Source organism: Lissotriton helveticus, chromosome 1_1 (assembly GCF_964261635.1).
Source record: "Lissotriton helveticus chromosome 1_1, aLisHel1.1, whole genome shotgun sequence".
In the NCBI taxonomy this organism is placed as follows: Eukaryota; Metazoa; Chordata; class Amphibia; order Caudata; family Salamandridae; genus Lissotriton; species Lissotriton helveticus.
Window position 1 is genome coordinate 52,422,155 of NC_136057.1, and position 26,702 is coordinate 52,448,856.

At 46.4% G+C, this 26,702-nt stretch overlaps 1 protein-coding gene across 1 annotated transcript in view; it reads left to right on the forward strand.

Moving 5' to 3' along the window:
• The window catches only part of LOC144767383 (uncharacterized), a 49,950-nt gene extending 34,327 nt beyond the window's left edge, over positions 1 to 15,623 (forward strand). The window contains exon 3 of the mRNA XM_078650840.1: positions 13,257 to 15,623. Coding sequence (XP_078506966.1) covers positions 13,257 to 14,248 — 992 coding nt within the window. The 3' untranslated portion in view covers positions 14,249 to 15,623. The remainder of the gene's footprint in view (positions 1 to 13,256) is intronic.
• Positions 15,624 to 26,702: the final 11,079 nt, after the last annotated feature.

Sequence of the window (26,702 nt, forward strand, 5' to 3'; positions counted from 1 at the left end):
GAGGTCTTGCGATGGGGTGATGTCGTTGTTTCCTGCGCTGGGGTTGGAGAGCTCTTTCACGATGCTGAAGAGTTCCTTGCTGTTGTGTGCGTTGTTGTCCAACCGGTCCTTGAATGCTGTTCTCTTGGTGGCGCGGATCAGCTGGTGGTGTTTCCGGGTGGCCAGTTTGTAGGAGGTCCTGTTGTCCGGTGTCGGGTCCCTTTTCCAGACTTTCTCGAGGGCTCGGCAGTTCTTCTTGGAGCTCTTGAGTTCGTCGGTGAACCATGGGGCCTTCTTGCTGCCGGGTCTGCTGGGCGGGGTCCTCAGCGGGGCGAGTTCGTCCGCGCAGTTGCAGATCCACTTCGTGATGTTGTCGGCGGCCTGGCTGGGGTTCGCTGAGCTGGCAGGAGGGTGTTGGCTCAGGGAGGTGGCGAGCTGGTCTGCTGTGATCTTGTTCCAGCTTCTGCGGGCGGTGTGTTGCTGGTGTTGGTGGGTCGTCGTTCTCTTGAAGGTGAAGTGGACGCAGCTGTGGTCCGTCCATTGAAGCTCTGTGGCGTGGCTGAAGTTGATGTCTGTGCTGGATGAGAAGACGGCGTCGAGTGTGTGTCCGGCGAGGTGGGTGGGGGTGGACACCAGTTGCTTGAGTCCCAGGTTGGCGAGGTTGTCGAGCAGGGTGCTGGTGTTGTGGTCGTTGTTGTTCTCCAGGTGGAAGTTCAGGTCCCCCAGGAGGATGTAGTCAGCGGAGGGGAGGGCATGCGAGCTGACGAAGTCGGCGATGTCCTCGCTGAATTGCGTGCGTGGTCCAGGGGGTCGGTCCCTCCAGTAGTTTGTTGGCGGTGCCCACCGCATAAGATTTCTGTAAATCTCCTCTTTCATCTCTCAGGCATGACCCATCTACAAACAGGTCCCCTTGAGCATCTGATAATGGGGTGTCTATTAGGTCTGGGCGCACCTTAGTATGTCTGTCTATAGCCAGGGTGCAGTCATGAAAGGCATCATCTGACCAAAAATCCTCCAAAGCATGCTCTGTTGGTAAGAGGCATGCAGGGTTCAAGGTGGTGCATCTCTTGATGGCAATGTGTGGTGCCAACAACACTAGCTCATATCTGTGAGGCGTGCATTTGTTAAGTGCTGTGTCCTGGTGGAGGTAAGCAGAATATCCACAGCACGGGGAACGTGTAAAACAAGGGTATGGACCAATACAATGTTCTCTGACTGTTCGACCGCCAGTGCTGCAGCGGCCACCGCTCGGAGGCACAGTGGTAACCCAGAAGCTACTGGGTCTAGCGTGGCTGAGTAGTAAGCCACAGGACGGTAGTAGGAACCATGTTTCTGGCTTAACACCCCTAATGAGCACCCTCCCTTCTCATGGCAGAACAAATGAAATTCCTTGCTGTAATCTGGTAAGCCAAGTGCTGAGCCCCACTCAATTCACTTTTCAGTGTTGTGAATGCTAATTCACAGTCTGGGGACCATGGCACCTCATCCGGAATCTCTTTGTGTGTCAATGCTTGCCGTGGCTTGGCAATCAGGGAAAAGTTTGGTATCCAGTGCCTACAGTATCCCGCCACCCCCAGGAAAACCGTGACCTCTTTGTGTGTACGTGGACGGGGAAAACCAGTGATGGTGGAAATTCTATCAGGCAACAGTTTTCTCGCCCCCTCTGACAATTCATGCCCAAGATACTTCACTGCAGTGAGGCAGAACTGTCATTTCTTTGGGGACACCTTGTATCCTTTCAGCGCCAGATGACAGAGGACTGCAATAGTGTCCTCCTCGCAGGCCTCCTGAGATGGAGAGGCCAAAAGCAAATCATCGATGTATTGGATGAGAGTGGAGCCTCCCTTAAGTACCAGGGAGTCTAAGTCTGTTTTCAGTGCATTTGTGAAGATGGAGGGAGACTCTGTATACCCTTGCACTAACCTGCTCCAAGTGAATCTCCTGGAGCGGAATACAAAACTGAACAGGTACTGGCTGTCTTGATGCAGTGGTATTGTAAAGAAGGCGGAGCTAAGATCCATCACTGTAAAGTGTGTAGCTGATACAGGGATATTAGGTAATATTGTTGCAGGATTTGGAACCACTGGGAAAGAGGGCTCCACTATTTTGTTCAATTCTCTCAGGTCCTGAGTAAAGCGGTACACAGGGGCCCCATCTGGGCCCTTGGATGCCTTTTTCACCAGGAGTATAGAGGTGTTGCATGGACTGGAGCGTATTTCCCTGATTATACCCTGCTTTAGAAGATCTTGAATGACAGGTGCTATCCCCTCTTCCCCTTCTTTGGAAATCTTGTACTGTGGTACTCTCGGGAGACGGGCTCCGGGTTTTAATTTTATTCGTACTGGTGGGTAATCTAACATTTTTCCTACATCATTAGCACCTGTGGCCCACACCTTAGGGGGCACAGTGCCACGTAGCCTAGAGGGTACAGCAGGATTGGGGCATGTCATGTAAGCCTGTAACATCAGACCATTTAGCGACTCACCAGAAAAACCCCTGTTGGTGTATGGTGCATTGGAGTTTGTAGAGCAAGTCCCTACCTGGTAAATTAACCGGACAGAATCTGCTGAAGATGAACTGATGGGTAACAGTTATGTTGCCCACCACAAATTTTAGTGGTTGAGTCAAATACTCATCTATTGGTTGTCCTGTCATCCCGACTGCTGTGATTAATGTCTCAGAAAGTGGTGCCATAGACATCTCAAATGCCTTAAGCATTGATCTTTGAGCTCCTGTATCAATCAAAAATGGTATAATATGGCCCATAATTGATCCCTCTACATATGGGCCAGATTGATCCACTGCAATTGCTGGAGCTATTAGGCAGCCTTCCACTTTCAGGCACCCCTAGTATGAACTCCTTGGCCGTGGCTGTGGTGGGAAATCAGTGTCCCTCTGCGCCCACCCGTCTGCCCCTGTCCAGTCCTGGTGACCTTGGGGATCTGATTGCACCTGTCTGTACTGGTAATTGTCTTTCACCTGTCTGTACTGGTCATTGTCCCTCACCTGTCTGTACTGGTCATTGTCCCTCACCTGTCTGTGCTGGTCATTGTCCCTCACCTGTCTGTGCTGGTCATTTTCCCTCACCTGTCTGTACTGGTCATTGTCCCTCACCTGTCTGTACTGGTCATTGTCCCTCACCTGTCTGTGCTGGTCATTGCCCCTCACCTGTCTGTGCTGGTCATTGTCCCTCACCTGTCTGTGCTGGTCATTGTCCCTCACCTGTCTGTGCTGGTCATTGTCCCTCACCTGTCTGTACTGGTCATTGTCCCTCACCTGTCTGTGCTGGTCATTGTCCCTCACCTGTCTGTGCTGGTCATTGTCCCTCACCTGTCTGTGCTGGTCATTGTCCCTCACCTGTCTGTACTGGTCATTGTCCCTCACCTGTCTGTACTGGTCATTGTCCCTCACCTGTCTGTACTGGTCATTGTCCCTCACCTGTCTGTGCGGGTCATTGTCCCTCACCTGTCTGTACTGGTCATTGTCCCTCACCTGTCTGTGCTGGTCATTGTCCCTCACCTGTCTGTGCTGGTCATTGTCCCTCACCTGTCTGTACTGGTCATTGTCCCTCTCCTGTCTGTACTGGTCATTGTCCCTCACCTGTCTGTACTGGTCATTGTCCCTCACCCTGTCTGTGCTGGTCATTGTCCCTCACCTGTCTGTACTGGTCATTGTCCCTCTCCTGTCTGTACTGGTCATTGTCCCTCACTTGTCTGTACTGGTCATTGTCCCTCACCTGTCTGTGCTGGTCATTGTCCCTCACCTGTCTGTACTGGTCATTGTCCCTCACCTGTCTGTACTGGTCATTGTCCCTCACCTGTCTGTACTGGTCATTGTCCCTCACCTGTCTGTGCTGGTCATTGTCCCTCACCTGTCTGTGCTGGTCATTGTCCCTCACCTGTCTGTGCTGGTCATTGTCCCTCACCTGTCTGTACTGGTCATTGTCCCTTTTCCTGTCTGTGCTGGTCATTGTCCCTCACCTGTCTGTACTGGTCATTGTCCCTCACCTGTCTGTGCTGGTCATTGTCCCTTTTCCTGTCTGTGCTGGTCATTGCCCCTCACCTGTCTGTACTGGTCATTGTCCCTCACCTGTCTGTGCTGGTCATTGTCTCTATGCTCTTGGCGCTGGGGGTGTTGCTGAGAACCTTTTTGACCCTGCCCCCTGTTCTGTGAGGCTGTGTCATCCCTGTATCTCTTTTTAAGCAGTGGGCAATCAGGCCTCCAATGACTAGGGTCTTTGCAGTTGAAACACGCTGTGCCTTGTGGGGGTAGGGATTTTGAACCTTTGTTAAAGTTGCGTCCACCCCCTCTCCCTCTTATTCGATCTCTTCCCCTCCCTTGTTGTCCTGTGTAGAATCTTTCCTGTGCCACCATCAATCTAACCTTCTCCTTTTTCAGTTTTTCAGCTTCTAGTATCTGTGCATTCGCCTGATAATCAGAACAGTACCTAGCTGCAGACAGAATTTTTTCAATCGATTCCTGCTGCCAGCAAACAAATGATTGCTGTAGATGAGTTTTTATTGGGGTGCTTAACCCCTGAACAAATGTTGTTACAAACGCTGGCATTGCATCTCCCATGGGGGTTTTTAACCCACTATTCTGCTGATATACCTGTAACAGACGGTCAAAGAATGAGTTTACACTCTCATCCTTTTCTTGCTTTGTATTGGTAATTTTATTCCAATCAACTTTGTTTTCCGGTACTTTTTCCTTCAAGAATTTAATTACTTCATTATATTTCTCCTGTACTTCATCTCCTGGAGCTCCACCCCTTTCTCTCTGTGGCTCCGCTTTCGGCCAGTCCACCTTTCCCTTGCACTCTTCCCACAGGTCCTTTGGTACTATGATGTTAAACAGGGTATCAAAGTCACGGCATAAAAGTCCCCCTAATATAGCCATTTTATCTATTTCTGCGTACCACTTTCGTGGCTCCTCACGGAGTTTCGGGAAGTCTCTCGTGAAACTCATGATATCTTGCCTGAACCATGGTACAAATACATATGCATTATCCCTGCCTCCTGGAAGTGGGGTATCTCCCTTAAAGGCATAATTAATGTTGGCGGTGCCTGTGGGTGTAATGATTTAACCACTTCTAATACCGCAAATGTGTGCACTAGCTGCTTCCACTGCCGCAGTTTATCAATTGCATACTGTAGCCTGTCCTTCAATTCTGCTTCCGGCCATGCTTGCAGGTCTGCATCTACAAAGCTAAACTTAGAAATGTCCCATTCATATTGTGGAGGCAGAGATGGGGGCACCTCCGTGGCACCTGACCCACCTGCTTTCGCCTTTTGTATGTATGTGCTATGTGCTACTGTACCGTCTTCTAAGAGCTGTGCACGTGCTATGGATAATGTTTTTTCTAGGTATGCCCTTCCCTTTCCTGTCGCAAACCTGTCTATTGTTAATTTCTCATCTATTATTTGGTGCATCCCTTCCTCACATTTCTCTGTATCAGTTCTAAGCAGAATTGTTTTTTTCGCGGCTGGGGAACACTGCCGAGACCCAGTAGAGTCCGGGCGGGCCAGAGTGGAGTCTAGAGGCAAGCTCGTCCGCCTCTGAACATTTACCTGCTTGTCAGTCTCACTAACTGCCCTTGCCAGAATAGCAATATCGTGGTTAGTGTTTAATACATATGTACATATAGTCCATATCAAGTTGTGCCATTTAGAAGCGCTGAAATTGTCATCTAGGGATCTATCAGAAAAACACTGCATCCATGGGGTATTGAGCAGGTTAGGAGGTAATATATTGTTCTGCGTGCAACAAGCTAATAATAGGTCCTTCCTCTTAGATTGTTTATCAGCGATTGCAACTGCTTCCTTTCTCACTTGCTGGAGCACTGCCATATCTTGGACCTCTTCCAAGTCTACACGCTTAGAAGTTTCATCCAGAAGGCGAAGCGTTAAACAAACAGCCTCTTTCTTCTGGTCTTCGCTAAGCCGCGCAGTGGGTTGGGCTGCTGCAGCTGAGATACCCAATCTACCCATTAAAATGTCCTCTAAAAGTTGGTCTTCCAGTCCCGCATCCTGTTCTAACTCCACAGCAAGGCTTGGGTACAATCCCACTACTTCTAATTGTGTCCGCCTCCAGTCCTCACTAATTTTTTTTGTAGCTATATCATGCAATACTTTATTTCTAACCTGGATCAGTTCTCTATGCACCTTGGATTTTATATCATTAGTAGCACGTAAATCCTTTACAAACCCTTGCCAACAATAGTATGTCTCCCATTCAGTAGGCCGAATTTTCTTACCTTTCAACCCCAACATCTGCTTCAAATACGCCAGTTTATTCATATCATATGTACCTTGACATGGAAGCTGTAAGTCCGGCCTATTTGCAGTCAAGTCATCCCATTTTTTAACAAACAAAATGGAACTCAGACCAAGGCGCAAAGCTACCACATGTGCAGGTGAACCCTTCGGTGGGGCTGGCTGTTATCTATCCAAGCTATATTTAGTTAAAGGATTCCCCATGATGAATAATGAGCAGGAAGCGTGGTGTGTGTGGTATGTACCGTGGACGCAGCGCAAGGTCTGGCCCGTGTATAATTTATAACCACAATAAAAACAATGCAATCGTACCAGACAGATGATGGGGATAGGGTGCGGGTTACACAGTTGACACACACGAAATGGTCACAAACATTTGCACGTGCTTATACAGCCAGTTTGTCAGCTATACTAATTCACAGAGGAAGCCAAAGGAAGCCGTTCGCCATGCACACAGACAAATCAGCCAATGCCAGTCCACCACAACCTTCACTGAGTTTTGAAAAATGTATATCAAGTCTTGGGTGGAAGTGGAGTAGATTGAGGTGGAGTGGAGTGGATTGGAGTGGGATAGATTGGGAAAGAATGGGGTGGAATGAGGTAGATTGGAGTAGAGTGGGGAGGACTGGAGTGGAGTAGATTAGAGTGCAGTGTATTGGGGTAGTTTGGATTTCGGTACATTGGACTGGAGTAGAATAGAGTGGAGTTATATAGGGTGGTGTAGGGTAGATTGGGTTGGGGTGGGGTGGATTAGATTCTACTGGAATGAGGTAGGTTTGGGTAGAGTGGGGTGGAGTGGAATTGGATAGATTGTAGTGGAGTGTTGTGGGTTAGATTAGGGTGGAGTGGAATGGGGTAGATTGGGTGGATTGTAGTGGGGTGGATTGGATGGAGTGGGGTAGATTGGATGGAGTGAGGGAGATTGGATGGAGTGGGGAGGGATAGATTGGGTGGAGTAGGGTAGATTACAGTGGAGTGCAGTAGATTATGGTAGATTGTAGTGGGGTAGATTGTGGTAGTTTGGAGTCGGTAGATTGTGGTAGTTTGGAGTGGGGTAGATTGGATGAAGTGGAGAGGGATAGTTTGGGTGGAGTGGGGTGGATTGGATGAAGTGGGGAGGGATAGATTGGGTGGAGTGGGGTAGATTACAGTGGAGTACATTAGATTATGGTAGATTTGAGTTGGGTAGATTGTGGTAGTTTGGAGTGGGTAGATTGTGGTATGAGTGTAGATGAGTTGGATAGATCGCAGTGGGGTAAATTGAAATGGAGTTGGGTAAATTGGAGTGAAGTAGAGCGAGGTAGATTGGGGTGAAGTCAGTTAGATTAGAGTTGGGGTAAATTGAAGTGAAGTGGGGTAGACTAGGGTATATTGGAGCAGAGATGGGTAAATCTGAGTGGAGTGCGGTAGATTGGGGTGGAGTGGGGTAGTTTGGAGTGGGATGGGGTAGATTGAAGTGGAGTGAGGTAGACTGGGTTATATTGGAGCAGAGTGGGGTAAATCTGAGTGGAGTGCGGTAGATTGGGGTGGAGTGGGGTAGTTTGGAGCGGGATGGGGTAGATTGAGTTAGAGTGGGGTAGATTGTGGTGGGTAAATTGGGAATGGATAGATTGGAATGGGGGGAATTGTAGTGGGATGGATTGGGGTACTTTGGAGTGGAGTGGGATAGATTGGGGTGGGGTGGATTGGAGTGGGGTAAGTGGTGTGGAGTAGAGGAGCATGGAGTGGAGTGTTGTTTCATGGAGTGAGTGGCATAGATTGGAGTGGAGTGGAGTGGAGTGGGGTGGATTGGAGTGGGGTAAGTGGTGTGGAGTAGAGGAGTGTGGAGAGGAGTGTTGTTTAATGGGGTGAGTGGCATAGATTGGAGTGGAGTGGAGTGGGGTGGATTGGAGTGGGGTAAGTGGTGTAGAGTAGAGGAGTGTGGAGTGGAGTGTTGTTTCATTGGGTGAGTGGCATAGATTGGAGTGGAGTGGTGTGGAGTTGAGTGGCGTAGTGTGGAGTATACTTGGAGTGGTAGCGCACTGCCATTACAGACAACACATTTTCAATTGAAATGATCATTACATTTACACCGAAATATGGTTTTACTGCACATAAATGATAATGTTTGCAAATGTCATCCCCTAGTGTATTAATGTGTTTTTTAATCATAATTAAAAAAAATTTTTCTCCACACTTAAGTAATTCAAAACAAATGTGCTTCATTTGTACTAATTCTGATATATTCTAAAACATCAGCCCAGTTCTTTTTTTTAGGTCTTGCCGCAACAGCGCTTAACTTTGTGGGCTTACTGCCCACCCATTGCTTTTTATTTGTTACTTCGAATCTCCTTTAAACAGCCTTGCTTCCAAATGGCTAATCTTTCCTACTTCTCCCTCCTTTTCGTAAATTGTTCCCTCCCAAGGAGCACCGTCCCGGTACTTGTATCTTTGCAATGGTTCCATATTATCAACTGCTTTAGCACTTTTTCTAAGAGCACTTCATTTGAGCACCTTTTTCACTCGCTCCAAGCTTTTTTTTGTAAACAGCTGTAATTCTTGTTCTTATCTCGTCACATTTGCTGTTCATTCACAGACCGAGATCAAATGTCAGATGATGGTTCCCCTAAAAAGCCTGTTCTTTCTCTGACTTCAAAGTAAGAGAGCCAGTTCCTCACCGTCTCACTCATCGCTGCTTGCCTCTCCTTGCTTGTTATTTATAAAAGCAAATTACTTCATTTTCTTGCCTTCACCACCTCCCCTTCGCATAATGGTAGCAGCCGTTTCAACTAAAGTGCTCATGTCTACTGCTGCCGACCAGAAACTTCACTGTCGACTGTAAAGTTGGCACCTAAGGTAATGGGAGGACGGCTTGGGGTGGAGGGGACATTGGCATGTACAGAAGGCCGTGCCATTGAAGCATCTTCTGGCAGCTTTCACCAGCAGCATCATGACGTGACCCTGCCACATCTGTACAATGTTTCCGGGCCGAAAGCAGTATACGATAATAGCTATAAATTCTGTAACCAGTCTGTTTGCTACGTACAATCCACTGTACTAAATGATATGAGGTATTCTTGGTACATGTATTTATAAAATGTCACATGTTGTAATATTTAGGACACATATTATTGTAATGCAAGTTGATCTCTAGTAATGTTTAGGACAAATACTATTGTAATGCAAGATGATCTCTAGTAATGTTTAGGACACATACTATTGTAATGCAAGTTGACCTCTAGTAATGTTTAGGACACATACTATTGTAATGCAAGTTGACCTCTAGTAATGTTTAGGACACATACTATTGTAATGCAAGCTGATCTCTAGTAATGTTTAGGACACATACTATTGTAATGCAAGTTGATCTCTAGTAATGTTTAGGACATGTATTATTTGTAAAGTTGAAATGTGTTCCACTTAAAATTGAATATATGTACTTGGTAGTTTATTTATTTAAAGGACTAATCAAACCAAATGTCAGAAGTACAGTGCTATAGAATTGTGAAGCACTCTGATACCCAGTTGGGTCATGTTCGCACGATCTCAAACTCCATACAGAGGTTGTAGTTGATGCTAGCCCTGTAGGGTTAGGCGCAGTCTTTGCACAGCACAAGGGACCGCAAAATGCCCGGAGACATATCGTGGTACATGCCAATAAGAGCCAGTCACTAACTGAATGTGCTTACTTGGAACCTGAGTAAGAAAGTGTGGCACTGGTTTGGGCTTGTGAATAATTTCCATGTGTTTGTGTATGGAAAGCCCTTCACATTAATGGCTGATCCCCAAGCATTGTAGATGGTATTTGGGAATCCCACAGCAAAAATGCCTCCTCGAATTGAGCATTGGGGTTTGAGGTCACAAGAATTCAACTAAACGATTCTTCATGGTCAAGGGAAAGATCAGAAACTGGCTGATTATGCCCTGGTACCCCATGTAAGATAGTGGAGGATTACATCCAATTTATTGTGAAATCGAGTACACCAACTGCCATGTCTTTAGAGCAAATTGCCACTGCCACAAGCCAAGGTCGTGGCATGTCAAGATTAAAAGTTGTGGAACCAGTATTCTAGACCTCTCACTAATGACAGCGAGTATATGAAGTTCAGAAATGTAAGAGATGAACTTTCAGCAACGCAGAAAGGCCTCATCCTGCAAGGTACACAGATTGTTATTCACCAAAGTCTCTGACAAGTAGTTGAATTTTCCCAAGAAGGAGATCGAGGAATAGTTGCCACTAAGAGAGCTCTCCGTGATCGAGTCTGGTTTCCGTATCTTGACAAAAGTGTCCGAAAAGAATTGAAGACTTGTCACATATGCAACTGTCTTTCATCTCAAGTTAGTCAGCAACCTTTGATTATGACAGAATTGCCCCATCATGCTTGGGAGAGAATTGCTATTGATTTTTTTATGGCCCTCCAGAGACTGGAAATTATCTTCTAGTTATTGTTGATCAATACTCACATTTTCCATTGGTAGAAGACCTTTCATCCACTACACATGAGCAGGGTTATTCAAAACCTAGATGGCATCTTTGTGTCATGACTTGTACCTGCAATCTTAAAATCTGACAACGACCCACCTTTTAATAGTCGAGAATTCAAAAACGTTCTAAATCACCGCAATATAAAGCATCAAAAAAAGCACTCCCCTTTGACCCCAGGCCAATGGTCTGGTAGAACGCCTCATGAGTGCTCTAAAGAAAGCTGTTCAGCATTCTACATTGGGGAAGCTCGACCTCAAAGGTGTTTTGAACACTATTCTTTGAGGTTACTGTTTGACCCCCTCACTCAACCACAGAGGAAACCCCTGGAACTATCATGTTTGGAAGAGTCATGACAACCAAGCTTTCCCAATGGAAGGGGCTGGGTGTGACAGGGGATACATCTCCATTCATCTGCATGCTGATAGTCTTCTTGGGCTGGGAGAGAGGTGATTCACACTTACATTTGAATAGGTTGTGTCCTGCCCTCCCTCAAAGGGCTGATTTACCCCCTACTGATCGTCTGGAGCCAGGAATGGGCTGCAAGGGACTGTTGCACACTTCTGAGGGTTCATTTGAAGTCACCTGTTCATTAAAGACATTTTTGAGTATATGTACTGGAGCTCTGATCCCATGTTTTTAGACGCTGCTTTGGACTTGTAGCCAGACATTGTTGGCTCTACAAACTGCTCATTGCCATGAGGACTGCTGTGCTGCCAGGAGCAACAACCATTTCAACTAACTGCCTTGTTGTGTTGACCTGCTGCAGCTGGGCTGCAGGACGGACTACCAATTTGCAACCTAACTGTATGTGCTGTCTGCTGCCTGCCACCTCCTTTTGTGCCCCGAAGTGCTCTCCAAGGGCTTGTTTGCTTGCCCCCTGTTCTCTCGAGATCTCAGGGCCATCAAAGACCTTGTTGCCTCTTTTCTCCAAGACTTTTCCTGGGTGAGCCCATTTTACAAGGGCTAGCATGTCGCCAGTACTCCCTTCTGCACCAAGGTAAAACTGTGTGCATTACAGGACAGTGCACCATGGGACTACAGTGCAGCGCTCTGACCAGGGGAGTGCCTTTGTGCATTCTAGGGAAGTATTCCATGTTTTACAAACCAGCATGTGGTGAGCGTTTTTTCTCTAGCGTGAAGAGCGTTGTTTCGCCTGGAGGCATTACCAGAGAAACAAACACGTCCTTGAGCATTGTGCTCACTGCAGCTGAATTGTATTGTGACCCTCACCCCCGGAGTCTGGCAAGATATCGCCACCGTCAGATGCCACCAAGAATAAACTAGTGCGGCCCTTCTGGCGGTGAGACTCGAGGAACAGCCCCCTGAAGACTTGTACTGCTCTAAGATGGTACAGTCCAGCGTCTAAGGCTGCAGAGCTACAGGAGCTGCACAAAGCCTTCAAGGCAGGCCTTTCGACAACACGTTGTTCTATAACATGCGGCGGGCCAGCATTCTGAGGCTCATTCCAGCCAGCCTCGCCCTCTGGTTTTAACGCGTATATTGCACGAAGCTCTCAATGTCGGGTCCCACTCCTGAGACATGTTAACATTGTTAGCAAGTTACAGATGCCCTGAGGACACTGACCCTGCACCCACAAAGGTACTGTGAGGCGGGTTGGGTCCAGAAGAGTGGTAAAGCCGCCCTGCTCTCCTTCACGGGTGGCTTGGTTTCCATTTGGCAAAGAGACGTGATTCAAGCGGCCCTGGCGGGCTCCAAATTCGCAAGAGCGTGAGGGGCATTTCTTGTTCAGCATTGTCTCTGCTCTGGAGATGACCTCAAGAATGGCGCAGGGCCGTCCATAGAGAAGAACTGCTGGAAGACTCAAGCTCAATTACTGTTTAGCGTTTAGTAGGTGCTCCTGCGCCCTACGTTTGGTTTCTAAATGCAATCACGTCAACCACGTTCACTACAGTTACCGTATGAAATGTAATAGGAGCTCAGGTGCGCCGTGACCTATGTTTTCATAGTAATTTGTGTTTTCTCTGTCAAACCTGCATTATTTGCGTGAACGGTGTGATGTAAGTCTTTTTGGTCTTGTTTGATGTACAATATAGAATTTATTTTTACATAATCCTGCATGGATTCCCTTTTGTGGTTTACTCACTGTGTTGCTGCACGAGTGTGTTGCACAAATGCTCTGCACATTGCCTCTTTAAACTAGCCTGACTGCGCTGCGCCAAGCTACCAGAGGGTGAGCGCAGGTTATCTCAGGTGTGTGTCTGGCTTACCCTGACTAGAGTGGTGGATTCTGCCCGGCTTAGGTGCCTACCCTAGCCAACCAGAAACTCCATGTCGAACAGTGGTTCTTGTGAATCACTTGATTTCCCAGCATGCTCCTGCTGCAGGACCAGGTCAACGCACTTTATGTAGGAGGACTAGCCTCCATTTGTGTCTCAAAGGGAAGTGTGACTCTTTTTCCTAGAACTTACATTTTTTCCCCCTGAATTGTAACTGTTCACTTCTCCATATTATATTAATGCAGCTTTTTCAAGAAATATTTTCTTCATGTAATTTTCAATGTTTTTTCTATTTTGCAGAACAACAATCACATCTAGAAAATATGAATGGGAAAGAAAGCCATAAAGGTTCCGGAGGCAAGATGAATTTTACTCAAAATATCTACTTAAGGAAACGGCGCAGAATGCACATGAAGGAGAGACACTTTGCTTGTAATGTGTGTGACAAAGGATTTATCAATGAGACCCTTCTTGTGAGGCACAAAAAAGGACACACCAGCCTCAGGCCATATCCCTGCGAAACGTGTAAAAAGTGTTTCACTCAAAAGGCAACTTTTTTACAGCATCAAAGAACACACACAGGAGAGAGGCCTCATCAAAGCGTACACACAGGAGAGAGGCCTCATCAGTGTACTGTATGTGCCAAGAACTTCACTCAAAAGAAAATTCTTCTTCGGCATCAAGGCATACACACAGGAGAAAAGCCTTATCGCTGCACCTTGTGTGAGAAGAGCTTCAATCAAAAGGGAAATCTACTAAAGCACCAAAGAAAACACACAGGGGAGAAACCTTATCACTGCACTGTGTGTTCCAAGCGCTTTGCTGAAAAGAGATCCCTTGTACGGCATCAAATTGTACACACAGGAGAGAAGCCTTATCGCTGCACTGTGTGTTCCAAGCGCTTTGCTGAAAAGAGATCCCTTGTACAGCATCAAAGCGTACACACAGGAGAGAAGCGTTATCACTGCACTGAGTGTTCAAAGCGCTTTTCTCATAAGTCGGCCCTTGTAAAGCATCAAAGCGTACACACAGGAGAGTGGCCTCATCACTGCACAGTGTGTTCCAAAACCTTTTCTCAGAAGGGGAACCTTGTACTGCATCAAAGAACACACACAGGAGAGAAGCCTTATCACTGCACATTGTGTTCCAAAACCTTTTCTCAGAAGGGGAACCTTGTACTGCATCAAAGAACTCACACAGGAGAGCGGCCTTATCACTGCACTCTGTGTTCCAAGCGCTTTGCTGATAGGCGTACCCTTGTACGGCATCAAAGCGTACACACAGGAGAGTAGCCTCATCACTGCACAGTGTGTTCAAAAACCTTTTCTCAGAGGGCACACCTTGTACAGCATCAAAGAACTCACACAGGAGAGCACCAAATAATACACACTAAAGTGAACCCTATCACTGCACAGTTTATGCCAGGAACTTCACTCAAAACGAACGTTTCTACAACACCAATTAATACAAACAAGATTGTTACAGTGAAAATGGATCTATCTTATGTCCTGCTTACCCCAAAGTAAGTTTTACTGGAATATTGTAACTTAGCGAGGGCTTATAGTCAAAAATTCCTAATGGCCAGTGTTCCCTGTAGGGAGTGTGCATTTAGTGTAATAACCCTGAGCGCACAAACTCCGTTGCGAAGCGCATACACTTCACACATCATTTGCAGCTCTTGCTTTTAAAAAGCGAGCAGCGTGGAAAAAAAGATCTCTTGCGTGAAGGAGCACAGAGAGCAGATCTTAGGCCTCGTAGGATACCTCGGTGGAAGAGGGGAGAACGTTGCAGTGTGCCTCTTAAACTGCAGTGTATTGGATTGCCGAGGGACACAAGTTGTGCAGCATCTTTCTTCTTCGCATGCCGTTTGCTGCATTAGTGTCTGAGAGAGGCTGCAGGGCTTTACAGGCAGCTGGGGCTCTCCGGGCGTGACGCCTTGCAGATTAATTTATTTTAAAAGTCCATGCACTAATTAGCATTGTTCGGTATTTAAGGGCACAATGTACGGCATACTGATGTTTAAGTCCCATAATGGTATGCCTGTGCTACATTTATTTAGAGAAGTCATTTCTGACCCTGCCGCAAGCATGCTAAGGCATATGTGCCCCCAGTGAGGCAGCATCATTAAGATGAGTAATTTTCCCGGCCTAGACCTGGGCTCTGTAATTGCAGCTCTGGTTACCTGTGAAGCGTGATTGCGAGCAACCGTACAAGAATGTAAGGAGATATGATCGGTAACCAATCAAATCCTTGTGTTATTTCTTTATAAATGTTCTGAGTCTTTCTCACTGCGAGTTGATTCTATTGTACCAACCGAATATAGGATTAATTTACCACCTCGCTCACGCCATTACATGAGGGCACAGCCGCAATGCTATCACACCGCCTAGAAAACACACACTAAACTACTACTTACACGTCACAACAACTTTTAGCTCTCAGCTAGGGCTCTCAGCACAGACCCCTATTCACAGATGCCAAAGTACCTACTTGCCTCTCAGAAGGGACTTACGTCCATCTTCAGCCCAGGTGTTGCTCGCTCTTTGTGGTGTGTGGTTACCGTTGGAGCTGCAGAAAGAAACGTGGGGTCTTTTACCTTCCCATCATACCTTTTACCACATATGTTTAAGAGTTAGTAGTTGAACTTTGTTTATTGCAGATGTATGTAGACCTATTTTCCTAAATAAATCCTGCTGTATCTTGCATTGCAATGTGTTCGAGTCAGCATTCTGTGCATTTAAGATCCCCTCCTATAGGGCTCACATTTATTTTTTGGTCACTCTGTAAGCTCTACAGCGCTCAGGCTTCGGTAGTGAAGAGTGCTGCCGCAACCAACTGCAAAGCAGCTAACCCACTGAGCAGCCCCTTATCTATGAGTGCCGCCAGGTATAACTTGATTTACCTCTTGTAAGGAGTAAGTACTGTGTCCAGACTGATTTTTTAATTTCTTTTTTTCATCCCAGCCCTTTTTTGCTTACCTCATTCGAAGAATGCAAAATACAAAAAGACTTAGGGCAGGATGTACTAGCATCAGGATTACCGATTTCCTATTTGCCATTCTCTGAGTCGCAATTTTGAAATCGGAATTCCTAATGTATGAAACTCTTTCGTGTTTCATTAGCGATTGCTAGCAAGTGACAAATAGACCTACCTCATGCATATTAGTGAGGTAGGTCGCAATTTGAGACCCATTAGGAATCACAGCCATCACAGAGATGGCAGCCTGCTGAGGTCAGCAGACCACAATGTCTTTGATTGGTTTTTAATAAAGCAGTCTGTTTATTTTTTTTAATGCAGCCCGTTTTCCTTAAAGGATAATGGGATGCATTTAAACAGAAAAAAAATAATCTTTTTCGTTTAATTTTGTAAGAGTAGACAGTGGGGTCCGAGGGACAGCAGCCTGCCCTTAAAAATATTTTTTTACCATTCTTCAAAGGTCCCGTACCTATTTGCAAATGGGTTACCACCTCCTGCAGGGAGTCAGTAAAACTTGACCTTAATTCGGTCGCAAAACTTTCATACAGCCCATTCAGATTCAGTAATTGGAAGAAATGCCGTAAACACGCCCCTTTTAAATACCAAATCGCAAAAACTAAATGCAAGTAGGTAGCTTTTTATTGAATCACAATTTGTATTTGGTAGATTTGTGAAAGCATTTTTGCGATTGGACGTTTCCGACTGCAAAAATGCTTTGCACAAGTGGCCCCTAATGATTTACTCCCCCAGCAGCAGAACTAGCCAATAGGGCACTAAACTAATGGTGCAGCGCCAGCTTTGCACGTGTGCAGCAACAGCGGTGGCATGAGCACCGGCAGTTAGGTTTTAAAAAAAACAAATTAATCACAGCAAGCATTCATTTATTTGTGCTCCTCATGATTGCAGATATCTCTTTCAGTCTTAGGCTTGGAGATAATATTTTGTTTGAAGTCCATGTTCGTGTTTTCCCAGCGGACGGCAGATGCTCCTGCTGTTCTTGATCCATTCATCACACACTCCTGCTGGTGCTTGCTGACTCTTCATGCTTCTGTGCACTTTACCATTGGTGCAGCAGGTGCAGTGGCACAGGGCCCAGGGCTGTGAGGGGCCCGTTGAACCTTGTAAATTACTGTATATTAGCAGCCCGACAACAGTCAAATTGGTGATTTCCTTTGATTGCACCTGAGCTCATGGCATCCTGGTCTTTCCACAAACATGCATAAACCCGAGCTGGGCATCACTGCTAGCGCTGATGGAGGGCTGTACGTTTTGGAAGGAGAGTCGATCTCTCAGGACCATGCTCAGATAAAATGATCATTATTACGAGTGACTGCGGTGCCGACGCCTGAGCGGCAGAAACCCTTCATCTACCTCTTCTTGGTTAATGCAGGACTTCATTCTGCCTAAAATAAGTTTCCTGTATGTTTCATTTAACAACACAGTTTGCTTCCTAAATGCAGCGGCAAAGTTAGATTTTAGTGGGATGAACAGCACATAGGATTATACCTGCAAGCGTTTTGGAAATACAAACAGACACACACACACACGCATCAACCCTTTTAAGAATATCCACACCTTATGTCCATTATACTCCACTCCACAAGTTGTATAGCATTCCCCGTCATAGGGAGGGGACGCCTTCACAAAAGAAGGGTCGAGGACGTGTTGCATCTTAAAAGGCTTCAAGCCTGTGCTCTGCGTGCTGCAGATGTCCGCAGTGGATGCCTTAACCATCTGTGCTACCTTACATGCTTACTAAGACACAGGAACAATGCTGTATGTATGTCTATTGTAACTGAGGATCAACAAACGTTTTGGTTTAGAGGATCGCCTAAACCTTTTTGTTTGTAGCTACAAGCACTTTCTTTCTGCGGCACTTTGCATTTCATGTTCACAGTGCTGCGGCTCACCATTACCAGTCCAACGAATACAAAATGCAATTGAGAATTGGTTGCAGGTTGCAGGCTCCACTCATCCTCCACCGTTCCACAAGCAGGTAGTTTGGATCTTCCATTTATTTAAGGCAATTCCTGAAATATCAGAAATAGCTGTATAGTCCAGAAAAATGTTTCACGCTCTCAGGGGATTCCTTTCTTTTCTTGTCCAACTCCTCTCTGCTGTTTTTTTTTTAATTCTTTTTTTATTAACATTTTAAAGATCACACGTGCACATTTGACCACCTCGTAGTCCCACTGCACAACATAGTTCTTGTATGATACAGAAAGTAGTACAAAGCATTCAGTGGTAAGTGGCGCTCTTCAGTATACCTTTCTGCTGCTGACATTCATTCGATAGACCTCTCCCCACACATCTGCCCCAGAGGACCTGTTGTCGGTACATTCTTCAACTGCATACATTCGTTCATCCTTTGCAGGGGTCTGGTGTTACCGCAGCCCCATTCCAAAGCCCACCGCGCTGCAGCCTGCAATCCTCCTTTAGTATCCTGTGTCCAGCATCGCCCCTCTGCGTGCCCTTCTTCCTCTGCATTTTCGCCTCTGTCCACTAAGTATGCCTTATAAAGGGCCCAGTAGTCCCTAGGGCGGTTCTGCACAGACTGAAGCTCATTAAAAGTATCCAACTACTCATTACTGTGTGCCATGTCCAAGTGCCGATCCCCCAATTTTGGAGCTGGGACCCTTGCCCAGCGCATCGCTACTCTGCGCTTAGCCAATAGTCCAATAGCTACTAGCTTCCTGACCGATTTTTCTAGGTCCTTATCGTATCACAATAAAGCTAGCATTGGTTCCATCTGTATAGTGAGGCTGTTCTAGCCGTCAATACCTGGAAAACTCCCTCCCAGAATTGAAGTATCGCCGGAGAGTAACAAGCAGCATGTATAAACCGCTCTTCCTGCTCACTGCATCGCAGGCAGTTTGCAGATTCCCGTAGGCCATATCGGTACAATCTTTCCATCGTATAATACACACGGTTTATGTACTTAAAGTGTATCAACTGGTGTCCCCATTTACAGATCCCTCCTTAGTTCTAGCGCAGCAGGACTGCCGTACCTTATCTTCTATGGGCCGACCCAAGTCTCTCGGCTAGTCCGATCTTGCTTCAATCGCACTGGGTCTGCGCCTGCCTGTGCGTAAGCATAGAGCGCTCTTACTAACTTGTCTGGGGCTTCTTCTGTTTCAGGGCAGAACGTGCCGGCATGTCTGGGGGCTCTTGCAAGTCTTGTCCTAATAGTTCTCTCAATTCATGGCAGTGATATCGAGTCAGAGCTGATGGCGGGTGATTTGCTCAGGGATATTGCTCCAATTCCCAACCTTTACTTTGTCAAAAAGATCTCCCATCTTTGTTACCCCTTGCGTTTACAGGGCAGTTCTCATATTTGTTACCAGTACTAACGAGAGCCAGGTGCACCACTCCAGTTTAATATGCCGGAATACAAGAGTGTGCCCGCTTGTTTATCTCACAAGCTCCACCGTGCATGTGATGTAGCGTTCAGTAGATCAAAGACTCCAATTTGGCGGGTTGAAGCCTCGAAGGTTACTGTGGGAGTGTGTGCAGGTGTGTGGCGTCTCTCCAAGCACTGATTAGGCAGATCGTGTGGGCCATGAATCCAGTAATAGGTGAAGGAGCTTTGCACCACTTTATAGTACAATTCTAGGTCTGGCGCATTCAGACTTCCCATGTCATAAGGTAGAGTGAGCCGAACCTTTGGCTGCTTTCCCACCCATGCTAATTTTGTCAGAAAACTGCATAATGTCGCAAAAATTGCTTTAGACCGGAGAATAGGTATGTTCAGAAACAGAAACCTAGGGAGGACTACCATTTTCATAAGAGCTATGCGCCCAATGAGAGAGAGTGGTAGTTTGACCCAGCGGTTCACATCTTCTAACATTTGTATTGCCTTACCGTAGTTCTGAAGTATGACTACTGCTGAGTCTTTATGAATCTATATTCCCAAATATCGTACTGCTTCTGTCGTCTATCGTAAGGGGAATTCCAATACTGGTGGGTCGTGAATAGGGTAAGTGGAAAATTGATGGACTTATCACAGTTAACCTTTAGCCATGAAAGACCCCCAAATCATAAAACGTCTCTTAATGTAGGCGTAAGATTCTTCCCTGGTTCCCGAACATACAGCAACAAGTTGTCAGCGTATGCTGATATGACTAGTCTGTGGCTCGGGGGATCACGACCCTCTGTGACCATGATATTCTCGGAGCGCGCACGCCAGCAGCTCTACTATGAGAGCGTATAGCAGGGGCGATAGTGGGCAACCCTAATGGGTGCCTCTTGTAATCGGACTTTGGGACGTGGTTATTGCACCAATACGAATATGTGCTACCAGTTTGTTGTGCAGTGTCCTAACCAATTGTTGAAATACTTCTTCCACTCCAATCCGTCTCAAGGTTGCTCTCATGAATACCCACTCGACTGAGTCAAACGCCTTTTCAGCGTCCAAAAATACTGCAGCCGCTTCTGTTTCTTGGTCCAGGTGCTGTAGTGCATCCAGCAGCGTCCTTAGGATTAGTATTCAGACTCCGATCCGGGACAAATCCCCCCTGCTCTGGCCCCACCACTCTTGGTAATATCACCTCCAGCCTATTGGCAAGTACTTTAGCGTATATTTTCACGTCAACATTTAATAACGATAAAGGCCCACAGGAGGAGCAGGCATTGGGAGGTTTGCCAGGTTTAGGTATTGCAACTATGAGGGCCTCGCGCATCAAAGGTGGCATTATTCCGGTCTGTACCATTTCTTCATAGAGTGTGACTAGTGTGGTATCAGGACATCATGATATGCTTTATAAAAAGCCACAGTTAGGCCATCCATCCCCGGCGCTTTCCCAGGTTGCATACCTGCCAGTGCTGCACGGATCTCCTCCGGGTCCAGCGGAGCCATCAGATACTCCCATGTCATTTTAATGTGCTCCAAATGGTCATTCATGGCTGCCTCATCTGGGGTTATTCAAGACCTATTGAACTCAGCATAGTATTTGCCAAATCTCTCTGCTATATGTTGAGGCTCATGTAGGGGTTTGTCATCTTCATCTAACTCTTCCAACAGAGTCTCTACCTCTCTCCTAGGGTGCACCAATGCTCCTAGCGTTGCCCCTGGGTGTTCCCCTTTTCCGTATGCTCTGGCTGCCGCATACTGTCCCATATGCTTAAACTCCTGGGCTGCTATTTCATTGTACTCTTCTAGTCTAGCCTGGATGTACCTTAATGTTTGTTTATCTCCCAACCATTGATGTTCCGTTTCTAGCTCTGATATTTCTTTTTCTAGGAGAGTTCACCTACTCCGGGGGGATTTCAATATCCCTGAGTGCATTGATATAACCATCCCCCGATATAAACTTTGAATGTTTCCCAGACCGTAGCAAATGTATCCAGCGAGCCTACATTGTCTGAGAAAAACTCACTTATTAGCTGGCTCAATTCCACTTTAAAGCAGAGTCTAGGAGAGAGTACGGTGGGAATCGCCAGGTAAAGGCAGAGGTCTGGCAGGGTCAGAGCTCCATGGTCAACATCACTGGCGAGTGATCCGAATATTTACGGGGGAGAGGTTCACGTTGGGTAACCCTAGGCACTAGGCTCTTAAAGATTGACCAATAATCTATCCTAGTGTGTATGTCATGTACGGTGGAATGGTGCATATACCTGACCCGTATTTAAGCAATGTCTCCATATATCCACCATTCCAACACAGTCCATTATATCTGTGATGGTTTTTGCAGCCGCTGCCGGTCTGCGGGTCGAGTCCATTGATCTATCCTTAGCGAGTTCCAGGAGGCAATTAAAGTCACCCCTCCAAATCTGAGGCAGGCCATCGTCCTGGTGCAGTAGGCGCCAAGTGTGTGCTAAAACTGCGGCTCATCATAGTTAGGACTGTAGAGTCCAACCAACAGGACTGCTTCGTCTTCCTTATAACAACGGGTCACCACAAATCTACCGCTTAGGTCAATGCGTACATTTTTTATCGTCACAACTGCCTTACTGTCGGCCCAGATAAGGACCCCCCTAGCACGTGAGGTAAATCTAGATGCAATAAATTGGCATGTTGTCGTTGTCGTTGTCGTTTCGCCCTCTTTCTCATTGGCTCAAAGTCTGGTTGAACAAGGGGACCCCCCTAAATAGAGAGATCCTAAGGGATTGTATGGCTCTGGACCATGCCCACTACATTCCTTGGTTAAAATACATCCGGGATGAATATAGGACTCTTGGTAGGGCAAATCTCTATAGTAATCCGAATTCAAAGAAAGAAAAGATCTTCTTTGGGCCAAGGAGACTTTTTTTAGACAGCCGCTGGTGAATAGGGAAGAGCGTGAGTTAATGAAGTCCAGTGTACGTAAATATATTATTCTTAAGACGAACCTCCAATTGAACCGCATCTCCTAGGGCTTCCCAAAACGCATGACCATTTTCTATTAACCGCTTAACCGTGTTGGCAATTCCGCCGATGTGCGGTGGTTTAGCGCAGTAGCCGGGGCCGCGTCGCCCAACGGATGTGCGCAGCACTACGAAGGTAGTGCACTTGACGGACGTTGGTCGACCCCAGCAGCGAAGGGGTTATCAAGATTACGTTTTGATTTATTTCACCTTCTCCTTACCCACCTGCGGGGGAGTAGAAAAGGCGAGACTCTGTTGCCATGTGGTTGCGATGGCAAATCCCCTCAGGATATCACTCATTTTTTAATGTTTTGTAGTTGTTATGAGGTGCTGATGAAAATGTTATTAACTATATAACAAAAAGGAGGAGTGCCACCATAGATAAGGCTAAAAAGCGATATCGGTGGGATGGAATTCTAATGAGGAAAAAAGAAGAAGTCCTTCTTTGTTTTTAATAAACCCCTCACTCACCGACCTGGTCGGTGACATGCTTCATCATCGGGGCCACCTTGACAGCCGAATGCCGTCAAGGTGTGCTGCGACACCTGAGATACAGTGGAGCGGGTATGTGAGTGATGAATGTAGAAAAAGAAATCAGTGAGTTAAAAATTGTCCTGGTATGGCTAATACAAAAAATTTTTATTCTAAGACTACTGGACAATAATAAAAACAGTGTGTGTCGATACAGTAAAGGTTTTATTATGACCAAATGTATCTGTGATATATGTGTGAGGTCTACATGTTTCAAACCGATTGGAAATTGCCGGTTTTTCTTCAGGACCAATAAAGGAGTTGGGTGGTCAGGGTACACTAACACCCTGCCATACTTGCAATCCTTTTTTCCCTGATAACAAAAAATGTTATAGGGCGAGAAAAGGTAACCCAAAAGTGATTACATTAAAAAGCAGAAAAACCTGTAAAGAAAGAGAAAGTATAAGTCATCAAAACTAGTTACATGCCTGCAACGTAGTGAAGTGACGGAATCTGCTCTTTCTGTGAATCATCCCACATCCATTTAATGCGAACTACTCAAGTGCGGTGATCGAGAAAATGTTATTACGGTAATCCACGTTTTAAAACAAGCACATTTTACGCAAGTGCGCCCTGCTTTTACCTTTTTAGCCATGCTTTCAGGTACCACTTTATGTCATGTTTTTAGTCTTTTAAAGGTTGCAGTTCGGCTTAGATCTAGCTGCGACTAAATTTCATATATGAAGTAGTCCTGTAAGTGTGATCATTTTTGATTTTTATATATTATGTAGATCATTTTTTATTTCCTTTTTAATGTACTTTATAATTAATTAAAACCATTAATCAGTGATATTCATGGACGGGATCCGTCAGCTACAATGTTACCTTGACTTTTATGTTTTTTATGCAAAAGCTAAATAAAGTACTTTGATTGATTGACTGACCTTGCAATCCACGTTGCGTCACTTCATCTCTATTGGGGGCCAGGTGCGTCTCCTGGTGCGTCTTCATCTACACTGTAGCGTTTGAGATATTCTATCACCTTCCGTATTCTCCTACGGTCATTCAACCCTGTAACATTCCATGTATGGAGTCTAATCTGCGGCTTTGTGTGTGGATCAATCATTCCTTGTCTTGTATCTTTCCATGATCTCAGTGCTTTGTGTGCTGTGTAGTTACGAGTAGCCACATTGTCAACATACACACTTCTACCTAACAAAACTAAATAGACAATACCATCCCCGTTATGGATCCCACCCACGCTATACATTCCCAAACTTTGCATAGCATCTCTGCGACCCCCCTCCCTCCCCTAATGCCCCTCCCGGTAACTTAAAAGTGCTGTAAACTATACAAGGTGGTGCACACATGAGGGCGAATGTTGCTCATCTCCACTCTTCCCTAATCCCAGCCTTCATTTAGACGCTATCTCTCTGGGGTCTTAATTATTTGGAATCCAATCATCTCTTGCAGGATTCCCAGTCTGGATTTAGACCGGGCTTCAGCACTGAGACTGCGCTGCTTGAGGTGGCTGAGTCCATTAGAGAGTGCGTGGATGGGGGCAAGGAGGCTATGTTAGTTCTCCTCGACCTATCCGCGGCTTTCGATACTGTGTCTCATGATATATTACTGGATCGCTTGCGCAATATTGGGATTGGGGGTACCCCCTGGCCTGGGTAAGGTCGTTCCTTGAGGGTAGATCTCAACAAGTCTTCCTTCGGCCTTTTGTATCGGAAGCAATGCCCCTGCTTTGCGGTGTTCCACAGGGCTCTGCACTTACCCCTGTATTCTTTAATATCTACCTTACCCCGCTGGCAAAGTTGGCTGAAGACTGGGGGGTCAGAGTGATCTCTTACGCTGATGACAGTCAGCTTGTGTTTTCCTTTAGAGATCATTCTGACGGCAGCTTGGCCAATTTTCGTCGCTGCCTTATTAACATCTCCTCCTGGATGACGTCTAACAATCTTAAACTTAATACGGATAAGACGGAAGTCTTGTTTTTCAATCAGAAGTCCCCTCTCCCCCCTCCGCTTTGGTGGCAGGCGGAGCTTAATCCCCCTCCTGCTCCAGCTCAAACAGCTCGTAATCTGGGCTTTCAATTTGACAACGTCCTATCATGTAAAACCAATATCAATTAAGTGACTTCAGCCTGTTTTGGTAAACGTCGCATGATCAGAAAGATTTTTCCATATCTTCCTCTTGACTCACGTAGGACGGTTGTCCATGCCCTGATTACCTCTTATTTGGATTATTCAAATAGCTTGTATGTTGGGGCTCCAGCATACCAGATCCATCAGCTGCAAATCGTGCAGAATGCGGCTGCTAGGCTAATTGGTAACATCCCCTACCGCCACTCTATTTCCCCATACTTAAGGAAGCTGCATTGGCTGCCAGTGACCCGACGTATTCAATTTAAAGCAATGGTCTTTGCTTTACGGTCCCTTAATGGCCGTGGCCCTGTTTATCTGCAAAATAGGCTGAAACTTGTTCATTCAATTAGAAATCTCAGAGCTAACAATCTCCGTCTGCTTGCCACCCCTTGGTTTCATCGGTCCAGAATGGGAGGCAGGTCCTTTACGGTAGGGACCGCTAAACTCTGGAACAGCCTCCCACTAGAGCTTAGGCTGGCTTCATCGGAATCACAGTTTTGTAATAAATTGAAAACTTGGCTGTTCTCCTGTCCCTAGTCGCTGCCTTCTGTATTCATAGTTTGCTGTCTAGCTGCTACCATCTTTACTCTTAGGTCTCTGTCTGCAGGGCCGGGACACCCCCGTTGGGGGTAGCCGTGCGCTTTATAAGCTTCTAAATAAATAACTACATAAAAACTTAATGTGCACAAACAACGTTGCTTGGTTCCACTTGTTACCTAAGCGTTAAGAACATCAAGGGCCAGTTTGGATAATCGAGTCCTCTCCCTTCAGAGGAGTTCTATCCCCGCCTCCTCGTCTCCATTGCATGCAAGTATGTCCATGCGCAGCATCTACATGGTTCCGTATCATCTTGCCAATAATCCATACGTGTAGCTGCATAAGAAGGTCCAATCTTCTCCTCCCCACCAGGTGAACACTTTCACGGTCGTCTCTCAGCAAAGGATAAAACCATGGTGTGCTTACAATGTTTGCAGTGCGCTTAGCGCAGTTCCACACGCTGATCTCATATCCCCAACTTAGCAGGGTCGTTGGGGGCAGCTCTGATGTTACCATCACCTCATTGCTCCTCTAGGTCCAGAGCGTCCTCATCTTCATTCAAATTGCCTTTGGGGAGGTCCCTTTTGTCTTTAACTTTTCATATTTGCTTAAGAAACTGGAGTGCTGTCTTGGGATCTGTAAAGAAGAGAGTCTTCCCCTCATTTACAATTCTGAGCTTAGCGGGATACATCATGCTATATTCAAGCTTTAACTCTCACAGCTTTCTCTTCACTGTCGCAAACTGGCAGCAAGGTCCTGCACTTGCTGCGTGAAGTCGGGATAAATAGATTACTTCATGTCCTCGTGGCGCAGAGTCCGAATCTCTCTGGCCTTGTGCAGTGCAGCATCCCGGTCCCTATAGTTTCAAAATTTGGCAATTATTTGGTGAGGGGCGGCCTCCTGGACCGGGTTTGGGGCAGCCCCCAGGATCGGCTTCGGGGTGGCCCCCAGGACCGGCTTCGGGGCCAAGGCACAGTGAGCCCGCTCCACCACAAAGATCTCTGAAAAAGTGTCTCTGCCCATTATGCTCACCAGTGTGCTTTCCACAAATTGCTGTATATTTGTTATATTGGCTGTTTCTGCAACTCCCACTATACGCACACACCACATAGGGCCCCACTCGTGGCCGTGCCTAAGTGTGCTCCATTTGGCCGGGTTCGGTGTCCTCTCCTGCTCCGAATACACCCCCGCAGTCCACACCTGACCCGGGTCCATGGCACAGGCGCCACCATGATGAGTCCACGCCTTCCGTTGGTTCTGTTTTTATCAG